This window comes from Mycteria americana (assembly GCF_035582795.1).
Source record: "Mycteria americana isolate JAX WOST 10 ecotype Jacksonville Zoo and Gardens chromosome W unlocalized genomic scaffold, USCA_MyAme_1.0 Scaffold_32, whole genome shotgun sequence".
In the NCBI taxonomy this organism is placed as follows: Eukaryota; Metazoa; Chordata; class Aves; order Ciconiiformes; family Ciconiidae; genus Mycteria; species Mycteria americana.
This window is the reverse complement of record NW_027445438.1, coordinates 824,646-840,338: the sequence shown is the minus strand read 5'-3', so window position 1 is coordinate 840,338 and position 15,693 is coordinate 824,646. Positions and strand designations below refer to the sequence as shown.

The 15,693-nt window shown below is 46.2% G+C and overlaps 2 protein-coding genes across 8 annotated transcripts in view; one reads left to right on the top strand and one right to left on the bottom strand.

Moving 5' to 3' along the window:
- The window catches only part of LOC142403051 (small conductance calcium-activated potassium channel protein 2-like), a 98,799-nt gene extending 92,425 nt beyond the window's left edge, over window positions 1-6,374 (bottom strand). For both annotated transcript variants that reach the window (XM_075489186.1, XM_075489187.1), the window contains exons 1-2: window positions 5,364-6,374; window positions 4,644-4,739 (exon numbers count right to left, since the gene is read on the bottom strand). In XM_075489186.1, the coding sequence (XP_075345301.1) occupies window positions 4,644-4,739; window positions 5,364-6,374 (1,107 nt within the window). The remainder of the gene's footprint in view (window positions 1-4,643; window positions 4,740-5,363) is intronic.
- LOC142403055 (macrophage immunometabolism regulator-like) overlaps window positions 6,339-15,693 on the top strand; it is a 98,798-nt gene continuing 89,443 nt past the window's right edge. For 2 of the 6 annotated variants that reach the window (XM_075489196.1, XM_075489197.1), the window contains exon 1: window positions 6,339-6,474. The gene's annotated coding sequence lies outside the window, so the exon portion shown is untranslated. The remainder of the gene's footprint in view (window positions 6,475-15,693) is intronic. The other 4 variants (XM_075489198.1, XR_012773580.1, XR_012773578.1 and 1 more) reach the window with 4 other exon arrangements.

The window sequence follows — 15,693 nt, the reverse complement described above, 5'->3', positions numbered from 1 at the left end:
AGGGAGAAGAGGTTCAGATTCAGTCCAGAAGAACGCAGGTTACCATTATTCAAGAAAGGCAATAGAAGGGCAACATTTATTTACAGAAGGGATACCCTAAGTAGTCCAGCACCAAAGCAAAAGTATCCCAGTGGACATAGTCCTCCTACCCTGTGACAGCCATCTTTCAGGAAATACCAGGCTGTGACAGAATACCCAAGAAAGGGAATTAAAGACATCTTATTAGCAACCTTAGAGAATTTTGGTTTTAATCCTTTGTTTTGAGTAATATAAGGAAGTGCCAGTAAAACTTCAGGAACTGTACATTTAAAAAGCATTTCTATCTCCAGCAGCACAAGAGAGAGACAGAGAGGTCTACTTTCTCAGTAAAAGTAGAAAAAAAATGCAGCTTTACCATGTGAACTGTTATCAAAAAGTTTCTTAACTTCCACCCAATTATTAATCTAACAGCAAATTGCATTAGGGAAATGTGGAATGGGACAATAAGTTGTCTAGAAACAACAATTTTAATCATGTTGTATGCTGCTATTTTAATTATGTAAAATATCATGAAGTAACAACCTGTTTATGCATGAAGTGGGCAATTTATACATTGTAAATTATTATGATAATTGGATGATACTATCTTCTTAGCTCTTCCCTCCTCCACCTCTTCGAAAGTGTATTTCTCAGCTGGAACAGTAGTCAGAGAAATACCTGTTCTAGGCTGGGATAACAATGAGTTACATTTTTCCTACCAGTCTTCCAAACTGAATCAACAACCACACAAGCTTAGAGAGTGAGTAATAAATATTTCATAATCTCCCAAGTGTGATGTTTTTAACAACATTACAAGCATGACAACAATGAACCAAAAGGAGAATACACAGATTTGGGGTTGTCACCATACTTGGTTCCAACATCATTACTGTTGTTCACCTGGCTTTTTTCCTGGGAGAGGGAGGGAGGGAGGTGAAGGAAGCATTGTTTGTGGTTTTATCCTCTTTTCTGGAAATGATAATGTAGGCTAAGAATTATCATTTAAAACTACCTGGTTTCATTTGTTTGTTATTATAGTCTTAACATTAAGTCACATTTAATAAATATAATAGCACCTGAATAACAGGATAACTAACACACTAACTAATAATAATAATACATAATAACACGAATAACTAATAATACAGAATAACTAATAATAACACTAATTGTACTTATTATTATACTAATAATAACACTAATAGCTAATAATACAGAATAACTAATACGCTGCAATCACTGAAAACCTATTTGAAGAAAGCATTTTAACATTTCCAATATTTCACAAAACTGCACAGCAGCCAAACAGTTATTTTTGTCTAAATACTGCAGCTATGCCATTCTGGAGACTTTGGTCTGTCAAATGCAGAGCTGTTTCATAGAATGTAAAAATGAATCTGTTTTGCTAATAGGTTTAGAATGCAAGGCTAAAAATATGTCCAAAATTATGCATGTGCCGTCAGGCAGCAGCAGAACTCACCTGGCTATGCTGCGGGAGGGAAGCTGGGGAGGCTGGCAGCCGCCCTCCCCGCAGCACAGGTTGCTCTGAGCCAGGCCCAGCCCAGCCAAGAGCGCCCCGGATAATGTGCAACGTGCGGAGCTGTCTGCGGTGCTGAAAAGGAGGCGGAGGACACCCCCACCCCCCCCACCCCCCCCACCCCCTTATATACTGAAGGTGCTCCTGTTCCTCTACTGCTTATAAACTAAAAAAGAAAAAAGAAGAAAACAAAAAAGGAAATAAAAAAGCCCATTTATCTCACATCCATATAATATTCTTGTGAAGAATCCCTATAAGTCTTAAATCTCCCTTCCAACTCCCTTAAAATAGGATGTTCAGCAGGTCTGGGACAAGCAAACTCACAGTTTGATTTAACTGACGAGCTGACTGTTTTCAAAACAGAACACATAGGCAAGGTCTTTTAAATGGACAGACTACAGTCACCTGCTATACTGTTAGGCACTACCATAGAGTTGCTTGCAGCATGGCTGTTCAGACTTCCTACCAAGAAATCAAGGGCACAGACTACTGAAAAAAAAAGCAGCAGCTGATTTTGGTTAGCAGACATTTTATGTCACCAGGTGCTTCTAAATATTAAATCTGCAAGCACTACTAATTGCTAAACTTTCATCTTATTTCCCAACATATTTTAGTTTGTGTTTTGCAGGAAAATCTACTTTTCTTTCAGGTAGGTTTGCTCCTATCAGACTATGAAACATACCACACTGCAAGCAAAATACATTGCCATTCTGTTCTGTACAACAACATTTATTGTCTTGATGAATTCCTGCAAATTTACACTATACTTACTGATAAAGTCTAAGTACCTTTCAGAGAAGAATAAGAAAGGAATGATCAAATTTGAACAAGATCAGCAAACAGCTGGTGCTCCAGGACACAATCAACCATCTATGGGCATGATTCTACAGACCTGATTCAAGAAATATTCCACTGCACATAGCAGGATATTTGCCTGAATTAAAGGCAAGTATCCCTTCAGAAAACAGTCAGTTTTAAAGATTATTTTAAAATCGTTACATTATCGGGCTTATGCAGTATTTTCTTTCACTTGGAGTAGGTTCTGTACATTTCTAAGCTAAAGTATTTTAAAGATACTTCTTGTTTTCAGAGTTAAAGTGTAACATAAATTTAGCACCATAGATGGATGTAAATATTTCTCTGTGTGTTTTTCATCTTATTTTTTAAAAAGTCAAGTGTGTGTATATAAACATACTGTGCCTAAATTAAAAATCTATCAGATATCTAACAGCTAAGGGTGGTACAATGGCCTTTCCTTCCAATAGTGTCCTTGAAAACAAAACTTCCCTTTCATTTTCAAGATGAATGACAGAGCCCCTTGGAGCTGCAGCTTACTCCAGGCTCTGACATGAGCACTGCAGCCTACAGTGTCTCTCAGACAAAAACATAGAGTATTACTGTTTTACAAACAGGTATGCTTGTATTCTATACTGTCAGGCGGTGTTGAAAACTACATTAACCTTGATTAAGTCACATGATTGCACAACTCCTTCCATGTAGTCTCATACATGAAGGAGTTCTTTAAAATGATCAATTAAAAAAAAATCAGAAATACAACTGAAGTTTTTTAAAAGATTGATTTTTCTGATCCATAACAAATCTCTGAAAGAATGAAAATGTGTATCTAATTAGCTGAAAAAAAAAATGCAAATGTTGGAGTAACTACCTACTGTAAGCTTATGCATACAGAAACCTATGACTATTTGGTTATCTTGTGTATTGTTTTCTATTTAAAGTTTCTTGAAAATACATAGAATAATTCAAATAGTTACAGAGCTTGGTTTTTTCAGCTTTGTTCTTAGTGCCTCAAGCACCACTTATAGCAAGGTACACTGGAGAACAATGCTCCTACATTGCAGCAGCTACATTTATTTCTTTTTACACAAATAAAGAAACCTCTTCATCAGTATTCCAATAGTTTATAGTGATACTCTGTCACCAGACACTTGTTTATTGAGTACAATAATGTTAAACAGCTGCCCATCTTTGATATTAATGCAAAGAAACTGGGTTCTGAGCCAGAAATAGTGGTTTTCATATGTAAGGACTGCAGGACAGGATCCCATTTGGCAAAGAGTCTTCAGTAACACAATACTTCTCTAACAGTAGTCTAAGTAGGAGACTATGGTGCCCTTTCATATTAGAACTACAGCATAGAAGAAGGGTACTATACAATTCTTAATTTATCTTTTTTGTTAATTGGTACTGCTGAAAAAGATGTCTTTGCCCTTGAAAACTGTCATTTCTGCCTGTAGCCCAAGGTATCTCTAATTAGACATAGCAAAACCACCAATGTATCTACAAATAAGGTATTTTTCACTTCAAAACTTTGAAAACTCTCTCTCTTATATGTTTCAATTTAACTGAAATGTCAAATTGTAATTTCTTGATCCAAAAAAAATGACAACTGAAATTAGAACTAAGTACCTGGGACAGGACATGTGACAGTATTTTTAGACTTACTCTATAGCTTTGATCATTAAATTCCCCCTACCTTTAGCCCTACCTGTCTTGACAGCTTTCCTCTGTCACATTTCCTAGTGGCTGTAATTTCTATGGCATTAAATAAAAAAAATCCAACATAAGGTTCCCCCTCTTTTTAAATATTCTTCTAGTGTATGCTAGTATCTGAAACAGCACAGTGAAGATTACATACCTAGAAGTTACTGATGCCTCTTTCCTAATAATTAGCCCTGCTATCCAGAGAAAATGCACAGTATGACATCTAGTCACTGGGAAATAAGACTGTTGCCCTACATCTGCTACAGAAGGTATGTCATAGAGAAAGTGCGCTATAACCTCAGAACTAAGTGATCCTACTAGCATAATCGCAGGTAACAGTCCCTAACAGGCAATGCTTCCTAGCATGAATGTGTCCCTGTAGCCTATCTTATTTCTCTCCAGGGATGAAATACATTCACTGAACTTCAGGAAGCACTAAGTGATTATTTTTGTTTTCTGAATCAGCGGGAAGTGCAAATATAGCCTTTAGAAAGGCTATATTTCCTCCACAATAAAGCCTTTAGAAAAACTGACTCTGCAACCACAGATATGTAAACACTCAGCAATTAATAAAGTGAAACATTACCTGAATTTCCCTTGCATGGTATACAATAATGAGCCCAAGCAGGATAATCGTGGAGAGGCTAATAAGGCATTTTAGAGCGAGGGAATACAGAGACTCCTGCAACAGAAAGACACCACTGTCCGTCAGAGACCCACACACACGGGACCATTCCCACCTCGCCGGGCTCCCCAGCCCCACTGCGAGCAGCGGAGGCCGGAATGGGAGGGGAGGGAGGGTCGCCTCGCCTTACGGTGTCGGGGCCAGGGGTTGCCTCACGGTGGGGCCGGGGAAGGGGAACACCTCGCCTCACGGTTGCGGAACCGCGGGGGGAGCATCTCGTCTCAGGGCGGAGGACCAGTGGGCCCCACACGGCGGTGCCGGGGGGTCAGGGCACTTCTCAGGGCGAGGGACGCCTCACGGCAGGGCCGGGCGAAGGCCGAACAGTCCTGCTGCGCTGGGCTCTAAGAGAAATGAAGTGACGTCGGGGCCGGGCGGCAGCCGCCTTTCCGCGAGGACGGCGGCGCGGGGCGGCTAGACCGCACGGATTTGAACGGCTGACAGGAGAGTGCAGCTGGCTGCGGAGCCGCCTTCCCGCGAGCCGGCCTCGCCCGCGGGCCGGGCCGGACACGGAGTCCGCGGCAGGGGCACGGGACGGGACGGGACGGGACGGGGGGGCGTGGGTCGGGCTTCGCCGACGGCGCCGAGAGCGAGAGGAAGGCGGCCCGACGGCGTGGCAGGTACCTTCGTGTAGGCGCCCCAGGACAGCTCTGTCTCGATCACCATGACTACGATGCCGAACATGCCGAAGATGAGCGCGTAGTCGCTGAGGCGCTTGCGCTTCTCGAAGAGCGCCCGGCGGTGCCCCAGCTTGTAGCCGATGTTCTGGTTCTTCTTCTTGCTGGACTTGCCCTCGCCGTTGTTCGTGCCGCCGGAGCTGTAGAGCGCCAGGTTGTTGGAGTTGTTGTGCTCGGGCTTGGAGACCACGATCTCCGGGGCAGCGGCTATGGGGCTGGCGAGCGGTGGCTGGAGCGGCTGAGACTCGGAGTCAAGCTCGTGCAGGTTCCTGCGGGATGAGCTCAGGTTGCTGAGCGGCCGCATGATGCTGCCGTTGTACCTGCAGCTGCTCATGGCTATTTCGGCGAAGGGATGGCTCTCCCGACGCTGCTGGTAGTGGTGATGGTAGGTGCTGCCGCTGCTGACACTGCTGCTGGGACTGGCTGCCTGCTGCTGCTGCAGGCTATGGCACTGGGGGTACTGGGGGTACTGGTGGGGCTGCCTGGACGAGCCGGCATGGCTGGAGGGGGTGAGCTCGCTGACGTTCAACTGGCTGCCCTGCCGGGAGGAGGCGGAGATAGAGAGCGGCGAGGAGTGAGTCCTGAAGGCGCCCGAGAGGGGCGAAGAAGTGCGGAGCAGCGAGGGCAGGTTATCCCCCGCTGCTGCCGCAGCGGCCCCATAGTAGGTGCAGTTGTTGCACTGGAGGCATGGGCTCTGCTGCTGCTGCTGCTGGAGAAGACTCTGCTTGTCCTGGCCCTGCTGCTGCTGCTCGGAGCAGAAGCCCGGCTGGAACTGCAACGGTGTTTCCATGTCAGAGGCGTTAAAGCCGCAGAAGGACCAGGTGGTGGTGGTGCACCCTGCGCAATGCGTTATGGTCGGCAGGGGAGAGTTCTGCTGCCGCCACGAAGGGCCCATCCCGGCTTCCGTAGAATCCAGCCGCTGCGTCCGATTGGTCGAGAGGACCGAAACAAGGAGCATCTCGTCGGGGGAGACCGGCTGCGGCGTGAGGCGGGGGAGAGATCCCCCATCCGCCCTGCCCCCTCCCGCACGGGGATCCCGTCTCCCACCACTCCCGCAGGTAAGGGTTACCCTCGCCCCCCGCCCCGCCGCCGGGGTGCCCCACGCCACAGAAACCTGGGGGGTCCCGAGGTGGGCGGGGAGAGCGCTCGCTGAGCTCGCTTCCGGGATCGCCCTCTGCCGAGGAAAGGGCCGCCGCGGCGGGGCTTCCCGGCCCCGCCGCCGCCGCACACATCTGCGCCGTCTCCAGAACATGGGCACTGCGCTGCGCTCCGGAGCTGTCCAGCGACGCCCCGACGCTCTGATGACGCCCACAGGCCATCAGAGAGGTCACAGGAGATCTCTCCTCTCCTGAAACTCGGGAGAGCCCAGGGCCCGGGACAGGGCCCAGAGCCCAGGGCCCACTGCCTTCCAGGACCCGCAGGGGGGCCCGGGGTGGCAGCGAGAACTAACCGCTCGGGGGCCATCCTTTGGCATTTGGTTACATATAGTAATTTCCGATATTTTTCAGACCTATAATAAAGGGGAGGATTTCTTTTGGCCACTCTTTTTCTGAACTAAAAAAGGAAGAAACTAGTCACTGGAAGTTTCTAGTGGGGTTTTAGAAAGTTCACTGGAAGCTTCTAGTGGGGTTTTAGGTCATCACCTGAGGATGCAATACAAGGTGATTTATAGGTTAGGGACTTATTCTAATGGGTTACCAGCAGCTTTAACAGTGAAACAGGATCGTTTTCATTAAGTAATTGAGTTTTGGTCTGGATCCATTTTCCTGAAACTTTGTTCCACAGCAATCTTTAAGTTTGTCACCTGCTACCTTTTTGCCTCTTCACCTTCCTTTCTCTCCCAAACTCTCACTGAATAAGGGAGTTATGGCAACTCCCTTAGACAGAGCAATGTCTGAACCAGATAAAGTCTCTTTTCTGCATTTATTTAAGGAAAGAGTTGTGAAAAAAGTAAGTCATTTACTTTATAGCTCTGTCATTCTTGTTAACTATCTGAGATTACAAGAGAAGGTTGGTTTTTTTTCAGTCAGGAGGCACTGTCTATGCAGATTGAAAATTCAGCTGTAATATTGCACTTTAATGTAGTCTAACAGTGTAGTCTAACAGGAGCTGGTGGAAGGCCAAGGCTTACGTAAAGCTGATAAGGGGGATTCAGGCTGCAAAGTGGAACGTCTAAACAAGAATTACTGTCCTTGGGAGTAAAGCACATCCTGGAGAAATATGTAAGCTAATTAAGATGTTTTGGGAACCATCTGAAACAACTAGTAGAAGCGTGGTGAGAAGCACCCTCACGCGAACTATCCTCATTATAATACTAAAAGTCACACCCCTCGAGCTGGAGACCCTGGCCCAAGCAGAGACCCCTCACCTTTGAGCGTGCGCAGAATATTAAAGTAGCACTGTAGCTTTAAGTTGAAATAATAGAAATGTAGACCAATAGAAAACTGCTTTGTGTAATTACTTATGCATATGCATAACTGGACTGTATAAATACTGTACCTGCATGACCGAACTTTGTGCTAGCTTTGTGGAGCTACCACCTAGCACCCATCTCTGCGCAGACATGAAATAAAATACCTCTGCCCTGTGTGTATATTGGTGTCTCGCACACCGGGTAAACGACCTCACAGTCGTGGGATAACTAATAGCATGGAAGGTCTCTTTACAACTTTAGCTTCTCTCAGACATTAAAGAAAAAAATCACTAAGCCTTTCTAGGATAAAAGCCTACATCTGTATAATTTCTAGAACTTGCACAGTGTTTAGTTCAGTCTCCTTTGAAACTCTGCATACTTGAATGGCTTGCATTTTAAGTAATTTGGATGAGGTACTGTGAATAGCTAAGTTTTTTAATATGCTCTGCTATAAAATTTCACTACTTAATTTTTAACTGAAGTGTACCTTTTAAAGCAAGGGCATATTGCACATATGCAATCAAACAACCCTCACTAATGTAGTAACCATCATGGTTCTAAAATATAGGTAGATTATTCTGAGTGACCAAAATATTAAAATCTCTGAGTATGTTTATACAGCATAGATTATTTTAGAAAAAGCACCCAGAAATACAAGTGTATATGACATACAGCATCATGATTTTTAAATTATATTAAAGTGTATTTGGATGCCCTCTGTTAAGTTACGTGATAAAAGCTCATCTGCACACTCACAAAGGAGCTCAGAGAGGCAATGGCAAGAGGGGGAGCCCAAATAATACCCTGCCGGGTGTTGCATTAAAAGTTACTGTCACATAGGAGTCTGAGGAGTGCCTGGGGGGGAAACCCTCCCGTTGAGTCACGAGGTTCAGATGGGACCCCCTTGCTTTCTAAACTCCTTCTCAGAGAGGAGTCTAGGTGCGGCTAAATCCAGTCTCAGACTTGGTCAACGGTTTATTTTTCTAAGGACGGTATAGGTAGCCACCCATCAGAGTCAACGTTTGCCTGTCAGAGTCCTCTCAGGGCTTTCACTGAAACAGCTTCACAAAGTTGATTAAGGTGACAGCATTAAAGTAAATTGACAACGTTATAAGTCCGGTCGCGTTCAGTGTACTGAACTTTCACGATTATGGATTCACAAATAACGCGATGCACCCCCAGTCTAGTCGTGTTGCATGAACTACCACGGCCACACTTAAAGAGTCTGGTCGCGTTCAATGAGAACTACCACGGCTAGATCAATGAAGAGTGTAGTTTATTAGAGCAACAGACACACAGGTTCTTTTGGATTACCGGTGATAAATTCACTGTCTGCAAAGCACGTGCAAATACCAAGAGTATGAGCGACACCGCTGGCTACAAACACGTTAAAAGATAATAAAGCAACTCTATAGAGATTTCTAAGTTTCCCGGGGAGGCACTTGGTATAACCAAGTGTTCGAATCTTACCCAAAGGCGTCCCGATGGGGGGGAAGAGAGGCTCAGCCCGTCGACTGATCCCAGAGGTCAGAGTGGTACGCGATGGTGTCTTCCCTAACATTCTCTCTCTCTTAAGCCATTTTATACTATCTTTCACCTTTCAGGTGGAGCTTGAGTGACTCTAGTCATACATACCTTTGTTTAGGATTGGTGTAAAGTTTTTCTCGCTTCGCTTTTACAGGTATAAACTAGGAAAATTCAAAGCACAAGCTCAGTGAGGGGTGGTCACACCTTTGGAGGCGGGTAGCTTTTGGGATGGAGGTGTGTTTTGGTATTATAACGATGTTATAGTGAGCAAAGTTCACCAAAAGGACAGCATTTTGTCAAAAACATGACAGACTGTTGGCCCAGGGTAGCAAATATGCAGCTTATCGGTTCCATGGTACCTTCAAGTTCCCATTTAATCGCAGAGCCTGGCCGCGGTATCGCCACACCGCTCCACCCTCCGAGCAGTTCCTCTTAGAGCCAACACACCAAGTTCCCCTGGCGTTGCCGACATCCAAGGTTGCAGGCCTAGGGAACTTCCGTGGAATGGATTCCTTGCATGTCAGCCGCATTCCACCCGGGAAGCTTCTTCAGTGCTGTGCCTTATCTAAAAGTGTGAATATAAGTTTAATTTCTAAGTCACCTCCAGCAATTATTCCACACCGGGCTACTCCCAGGCCCATCACAGGGGCCATCAGTCAATCAAAGGCCCATCTGCACAAGTCCAGAGGAGCACAGGGGCACAAAATACCAGGCGGGAACCCAAATCAAGGACTCCTGAGGAATGAACACCTTCTCCGGGCCCCTCCCAGGGCTGTCCCAGCAGAGCCATCAGACCCATTGTCCAGGCATGAAACCAATCGAGATGAGTCATTGGGAGCAGCTTTCCAGATCACCTTTCGGACTAAAGGAGGTTGCTGCCTAGGGGTGGGACTTTTTAGGAGATGCAGGGGAAAAGCAGTTCGGGATGGGATCGCACAGGACTTACTATGGGATGTTTAGGGGAGGAACCAAAGGCAGGACAAGGGAGTGGTTTAGGTGATTTGGGGAGGAACAACTGTGGACAAATAGAGGGGTAAGGGGATAAAAAGGGCCAGTCGCATGTAAGTAGTTTGCTGGTCAGTACACTTGTCTGGCTACGCCCTGCGCCTGATCAGCGCAGTCTGTCCTATCTTCTTATTAAATTCCTTTCTAACTCTTTCCTGGCTGAGGGCTCTCTATTCTGTGTGTATGTGTGTGTATGGGGGTGTGAGTGCAGCAACTGGAGTCAGACCATGAGTGGGAGGGCCCGTGTATCCGTGGTGCCAGTGACTGGAGCAAGTGCAGGTGTGTGAGTGAGTGTGATCACTAGTGAAGATCATGCCGAACTAGCTGGGGAGTAGGTGAAGTGGACTGGGAGCAAGTGGGTGAGCGCGTCTCGACTGGGAGTAAGCAGGTGAGTGAGTCTCGACTGGGAGCAAGCGGGTGAGTGAGTCTCTAAGGTCCAGGTCTGGGTGTGAGAGTGCCTGTGTATCTCTAAGGGTGAGAGCATTGGGAGGGGTCAGCTACTGAGACCTGGGAAGTCCTGGCCAGCTCTGTGCGTGTGTGAGCACTCAATGGTCTGTACCAGCAACTGGAGCGGGGCTGTGGCCTTGGGGGTTCATATATCCAGGTGCCAGCAGCTGGGGAGACTGGGATCCAGGGGCCAGCTATGAGTAGAATGAGGCTGTTGGTGCTGTCTCTGTTTGTGAGAGTGCTCTGAGTGTCTGTCGGTGATCTGTGTGGCTGGCCATATATGTGGTGTATATGTGTGCTCTGTGCGTGTCCCTGCCAGGAATGCATTTTCAGCCTTGCTGCTGTTTGGACCTAGGGACATGGAGCGGCAGCAGCCTCGTCTCCCTCAGGCTGTTGTGTCCAGCATGATATATTTTCCTCTAACACTCTCTATTGCAGTCAGTTCTCGTGAGCACCCAAGACCAAAAAGGGAAGCTTTTAGTTTTAAGAATGAACACGCTGTTTAACAGAGCTTCGGTTCTTCCAATGTTTGTTTGAAAAAACATGGTGTCATAATTGTTTCTCAGAATCACAGAATTCACAGAATCGTATAGGTTGGAAAAGACCTTTAAGATCATCAAGACCAACCGTAAACCTAACACTACCAAGACCACCACTATACCATGTCCCTAAGCACCTCATCCAAACGTCCTTTAAATACCTCCAGGGATGGCGACTCAACTACTTCCCTGGGCAGCCTGTTCCAATGCTTGATAACCCTCTCAGCGAAGAAAAATTTCCTAATATCCAGTCTAAACCTCCCCTGGCGCAACTTGAGACCATTTCCTCTTGTCCTATCACTTGTTACCTGGGAGAAGAGACCGACCCCCACCTCTCTACAACCTCCTTTCAGGTAGTTGTAGAGAGCAATAAGGTCTCCCCTCAGCCTCCTTTTCTCCAGGCTAAACAACCCCAGTTCCCTCAGCCGATCCTCATAAGACTTCTGCTCCAGACCCTTCACCAGCTTCGTTGCCCTTCTTTGGACACACTCAAGCACCTCAATGTCTCTCTTGTAGTGGGGGGCCCAAAACCAAACACAGTATTCGAGGTGCGGCCTCACCAGTGCCGAGTACAGGGGCACGATCACTTCCCTAGTCCTGCTGGCCACGCTATTTTTGATACAAGCCAGGATGCCATTGGCCTTCTTGGCCACCTGGGCACACTGCTGGCTCATATTCAGCCGGCTGTCAACCAACACCCCCAGGTCCTTCTCTGCCAGGCAGCTTTCCAGCCACTCTTCCCCAAGCCTGTAGCGTTGCATGGGGTTGCTGTGGCCCAAGCGCAGGACATGGCACTTGGCCTTGTTAAACCTCATACAATTGACCTCGGCCCATCGATCCAGCCTGTCCAGGTCCCTCTGCAGAGCCTTCCTCCCCTCCAGCAGATCAACATTCCCGCACAACTTGGTGTCATCTGCAAACTTACTGAGAGTGCACTCGATCCCTTCGTCCAGATCATTGATAAAGATGTTAAACAGAACTGGCCCCAACACAGAGCCCTGGGGAACACCGCTTGTGACCGGCCGTCAACTGGAGTAAACTCCATTCACCACCACTCTTTGGGCCCGGCCGTCCAGCCAGTTCTTTACCCAGCGAAGAGTACACCCGTCCAAGCCATGAGCATCCAGTTTCTCCAGGAGAATGCCGTGGGAAACCATGTCAAAGGCTTTAGTGAAGTCTAGGTAGACAACATCCACAGCCTTCCCCTCATCTACTAGGCGGGTCACCTTGTCGTAGAAGGAGATCAGGTTGGTCAAGCAGGACCTGCCTTTCCTGAACCCATGCTGGCTGGGCTTGATCCCTTGGTTATTCTCTACATGCCGTGTGATAGCACTCAGGATTATCTGCTCCATCAGCTTCCCGGGTACCAAGGTCAGGCTGACAGGCCTGTAGTTCCCCGGGTCCTCCTTCCGGCCCTTCTTGAAGATGGGTGTCACATTAGCTAATCTCCAGTCAGCTGGGACCTCCCCAGTTAGCCAGGACTGCTGGTAAATGATGGAAAGGGGCTTGGTGAGCACATCTGCCAGTTCCTTCAGTACTCTCGGGTGGATCTCATCAGGCCCCATAGACTTGTGAGTGTCTAAGTGGTGCAGCAGGTCACTCACCATTTCCCCCTGGACTATCGGGGCTCCATTCTGGTCCCCGTCCCTATCTTCCAACTCAGGGGGCTGGGTACCCAGAGAGCAATTGGCCCTGCTATTAAAGACTGAGGCAAAGAAGGCATTAAGTACCTCAGCCTTTTCCTCATCCTTGGTCACTGTGTTCCCTCCCCCGTCTACTAGGGGCTGGAGATTCTCCTTAGCTCTCCTTTTGCTGCTAATGTATTTGAAGAAGTGTTTTTTGTTGTCTTTTACAGCAGCAGCCAGACTGAGCTCTAGGTCAGCTTTGGCCCTTCTAATTTTCTCCCTGCACAGCCTTGCTACACCTTTGTAGTCCTCCTGAGTTGCCTGCCCCTTCTTCCAGAGGTCGTAGACTCTCCTCTTTTTCCTGAGTTCGAGCCAGAGCTCTCTATTCAGCCAGGCCGGTCTTCTTCCCCGCCGGCTCGTCTTTTGGCACCTGGGGACAGCCTGCTCTTGTGCCTTTAGGACTTCCTCCTTAAAGAATGTCCAGCCTTCCTGGACTCCTTTGCCCATTAGGGCTGCCTCCCAGGGGACTCTCTAGACCAGTCTCCTAAACAGGCCAAAGTCTGCCCTCCGGAAGTCTAAGGTGGCAGTTTTGCTGACCCCCCTCGCCGCTTACTCCACGTATCAAAAACTCTATCATTTCGTGATCGCTCTGCCCAAGACAGCCTCCAACCATCACATGGCTCACAAGTCCTTCTCTGTTCGTGAACAACAGGTCCAGCGGGGCACCTTCCCTAGTTGGCTCACTCACCAGCTGTGTCAGGAAGTTATCTGCCACACGCTCTAGGAACCTCCTAGACTGTTTTCTCTCTGCTGTATTGTATTTCCAGCAGACATCCGGCAGGTTGAAGTCCCCTACAGGAACAAGGGCTAGCGATCGTGAGGCTTCTCCCAGCTGCTTATAGAATAGTTCATCTGTCTCCTCATCCTGGTTGGGTGGTCTGTAACAGACTCCCACCACAATATCTGCCTTGTTGTCATTCCCCCTGATTCTCACCCATAGACACTCCACCCTATCATCACCATCATCGAGCTCTAAACTATCCAGACACTCCCTAACGTATAGGGCTACCCCACCACCTCTCCTGCCTCGCCTATCCCTCCTGAAGAGTTTATAGCCATCCATCGCCTCACTCCAGTTGTGCGAGTCATCCCACCACGTTTCAGTGGTCCTATTTTGCCTGTGTTTTCAAACACATCTGAATCTTATAAAACACATCTTATAAAATGAAAATCTTAAGGAACCTATGTTCTTTTCAGTGTGTAGATAAAAGTCCTGCACAAATGTACTGTCAGAATATATGTTTTGTGAAGTAATTAAAGATTTAGATATGCTTAGCTTTCATCCTTCCTTCTCTGTTCATGCCATGTCTTTAATATTTGCTTAAAGATATTTTTAAGTGTCCTCTTTAAAAGAAGATAAAGTTCTCAGGATCTAGTTTACCCTGAAAGATTCTTAAGAAATTTGTAAATCTGCATGTTTTTTTTAGAAGTCAACAATTTCATCTACTCTGATCATGCAAGATAATTGATCTTTTAAAAATCTTGGTAAACTAAAATATGTGATTGTTGTCTTCTGGATGGGGAAATGATTGCATTTGTTTCATATATATATCTATATCAGTCACCAATCCCAATTTTGATATATCTACTGCTGATAGCCTATTTATTTGTAGAACTTGGCAATGACACTGCTGTTACTGTCTTTTGGATATTTCATCTACTTGCTTGATAGTTTCATTATGCCAATAAACAAATGAATATTCCCATGTTTACCACAAGAAGTCAGACTAATCATACAGCATGTTCTAAAACTAATCAGAGATTTTATTTAAGTTCCATTGTACAATTGGGATATCTTATCACAGTTTCAAGGTCTAAAATAGGAATTGGTAACAGTTTGCTTCTTCATAGTGAGAGAGGTAAACCTTCCTCTCTATGACACTGATAAATGAACCGGAATAGAAAGATGCAATTTAATGTAATTTAACATCTCTCCTTTTTAAATATTTTTAAAGTTTACTTTTAAAAATTAGTATTAAATTTCAGAAATAAAATAAATTATTGATGCGAATTGAATTGTTATATTCCTCCATATCACAAAGAAATTAGCATGCACAGCTCAGAACTGCTAAGACATTAAAGACATTAAGACAAACATCTGTTTTGGTTTGGGGTGTGGTTTTTCTCTACCTTTTCATTAGGTGCTGGGTGGAACTACTCTTACTGATTGCCATAGGTCCTGCTGCTGCTTTGCCAAAGAGGCTGTTTTTATATATGTACGCGCGCGTGTGTGTGTGTGTATGTGTTGGTATAAAGTGAGAGAGAGAAAGAATTACTGCAGATCTCATTTGACAACGTGTCCTGGTTTCAGCTGGGATAGAGTTAATTTTCTTCCTAGTAGCTGGTATAGTGCTGTGTTTTGGATTTTAGTATGAGAATAGTATTGATAACACGCTGATGTTTTAGTTGTTGCTAAGTAATGTTTACACTAGTCAAGGACTTTTCAGCTTCCCCTGCTCTGCCAGGTGCACAAGAAGCTGGGAGGGGTCACAGCCAGGATAGTTGATCCAAACTGGCCAAAGGGCTATTCCATACCATATGATGTTATGCTCACTAGATAAACTGGGGGGACTTGGCCGGGGGGCAGCAATCACTGCTCGGGGACTGGCTGGGTGTTGGTCGGTGGGTGGTGAGCGGGTGTATCATGTGGATATTTTCTGG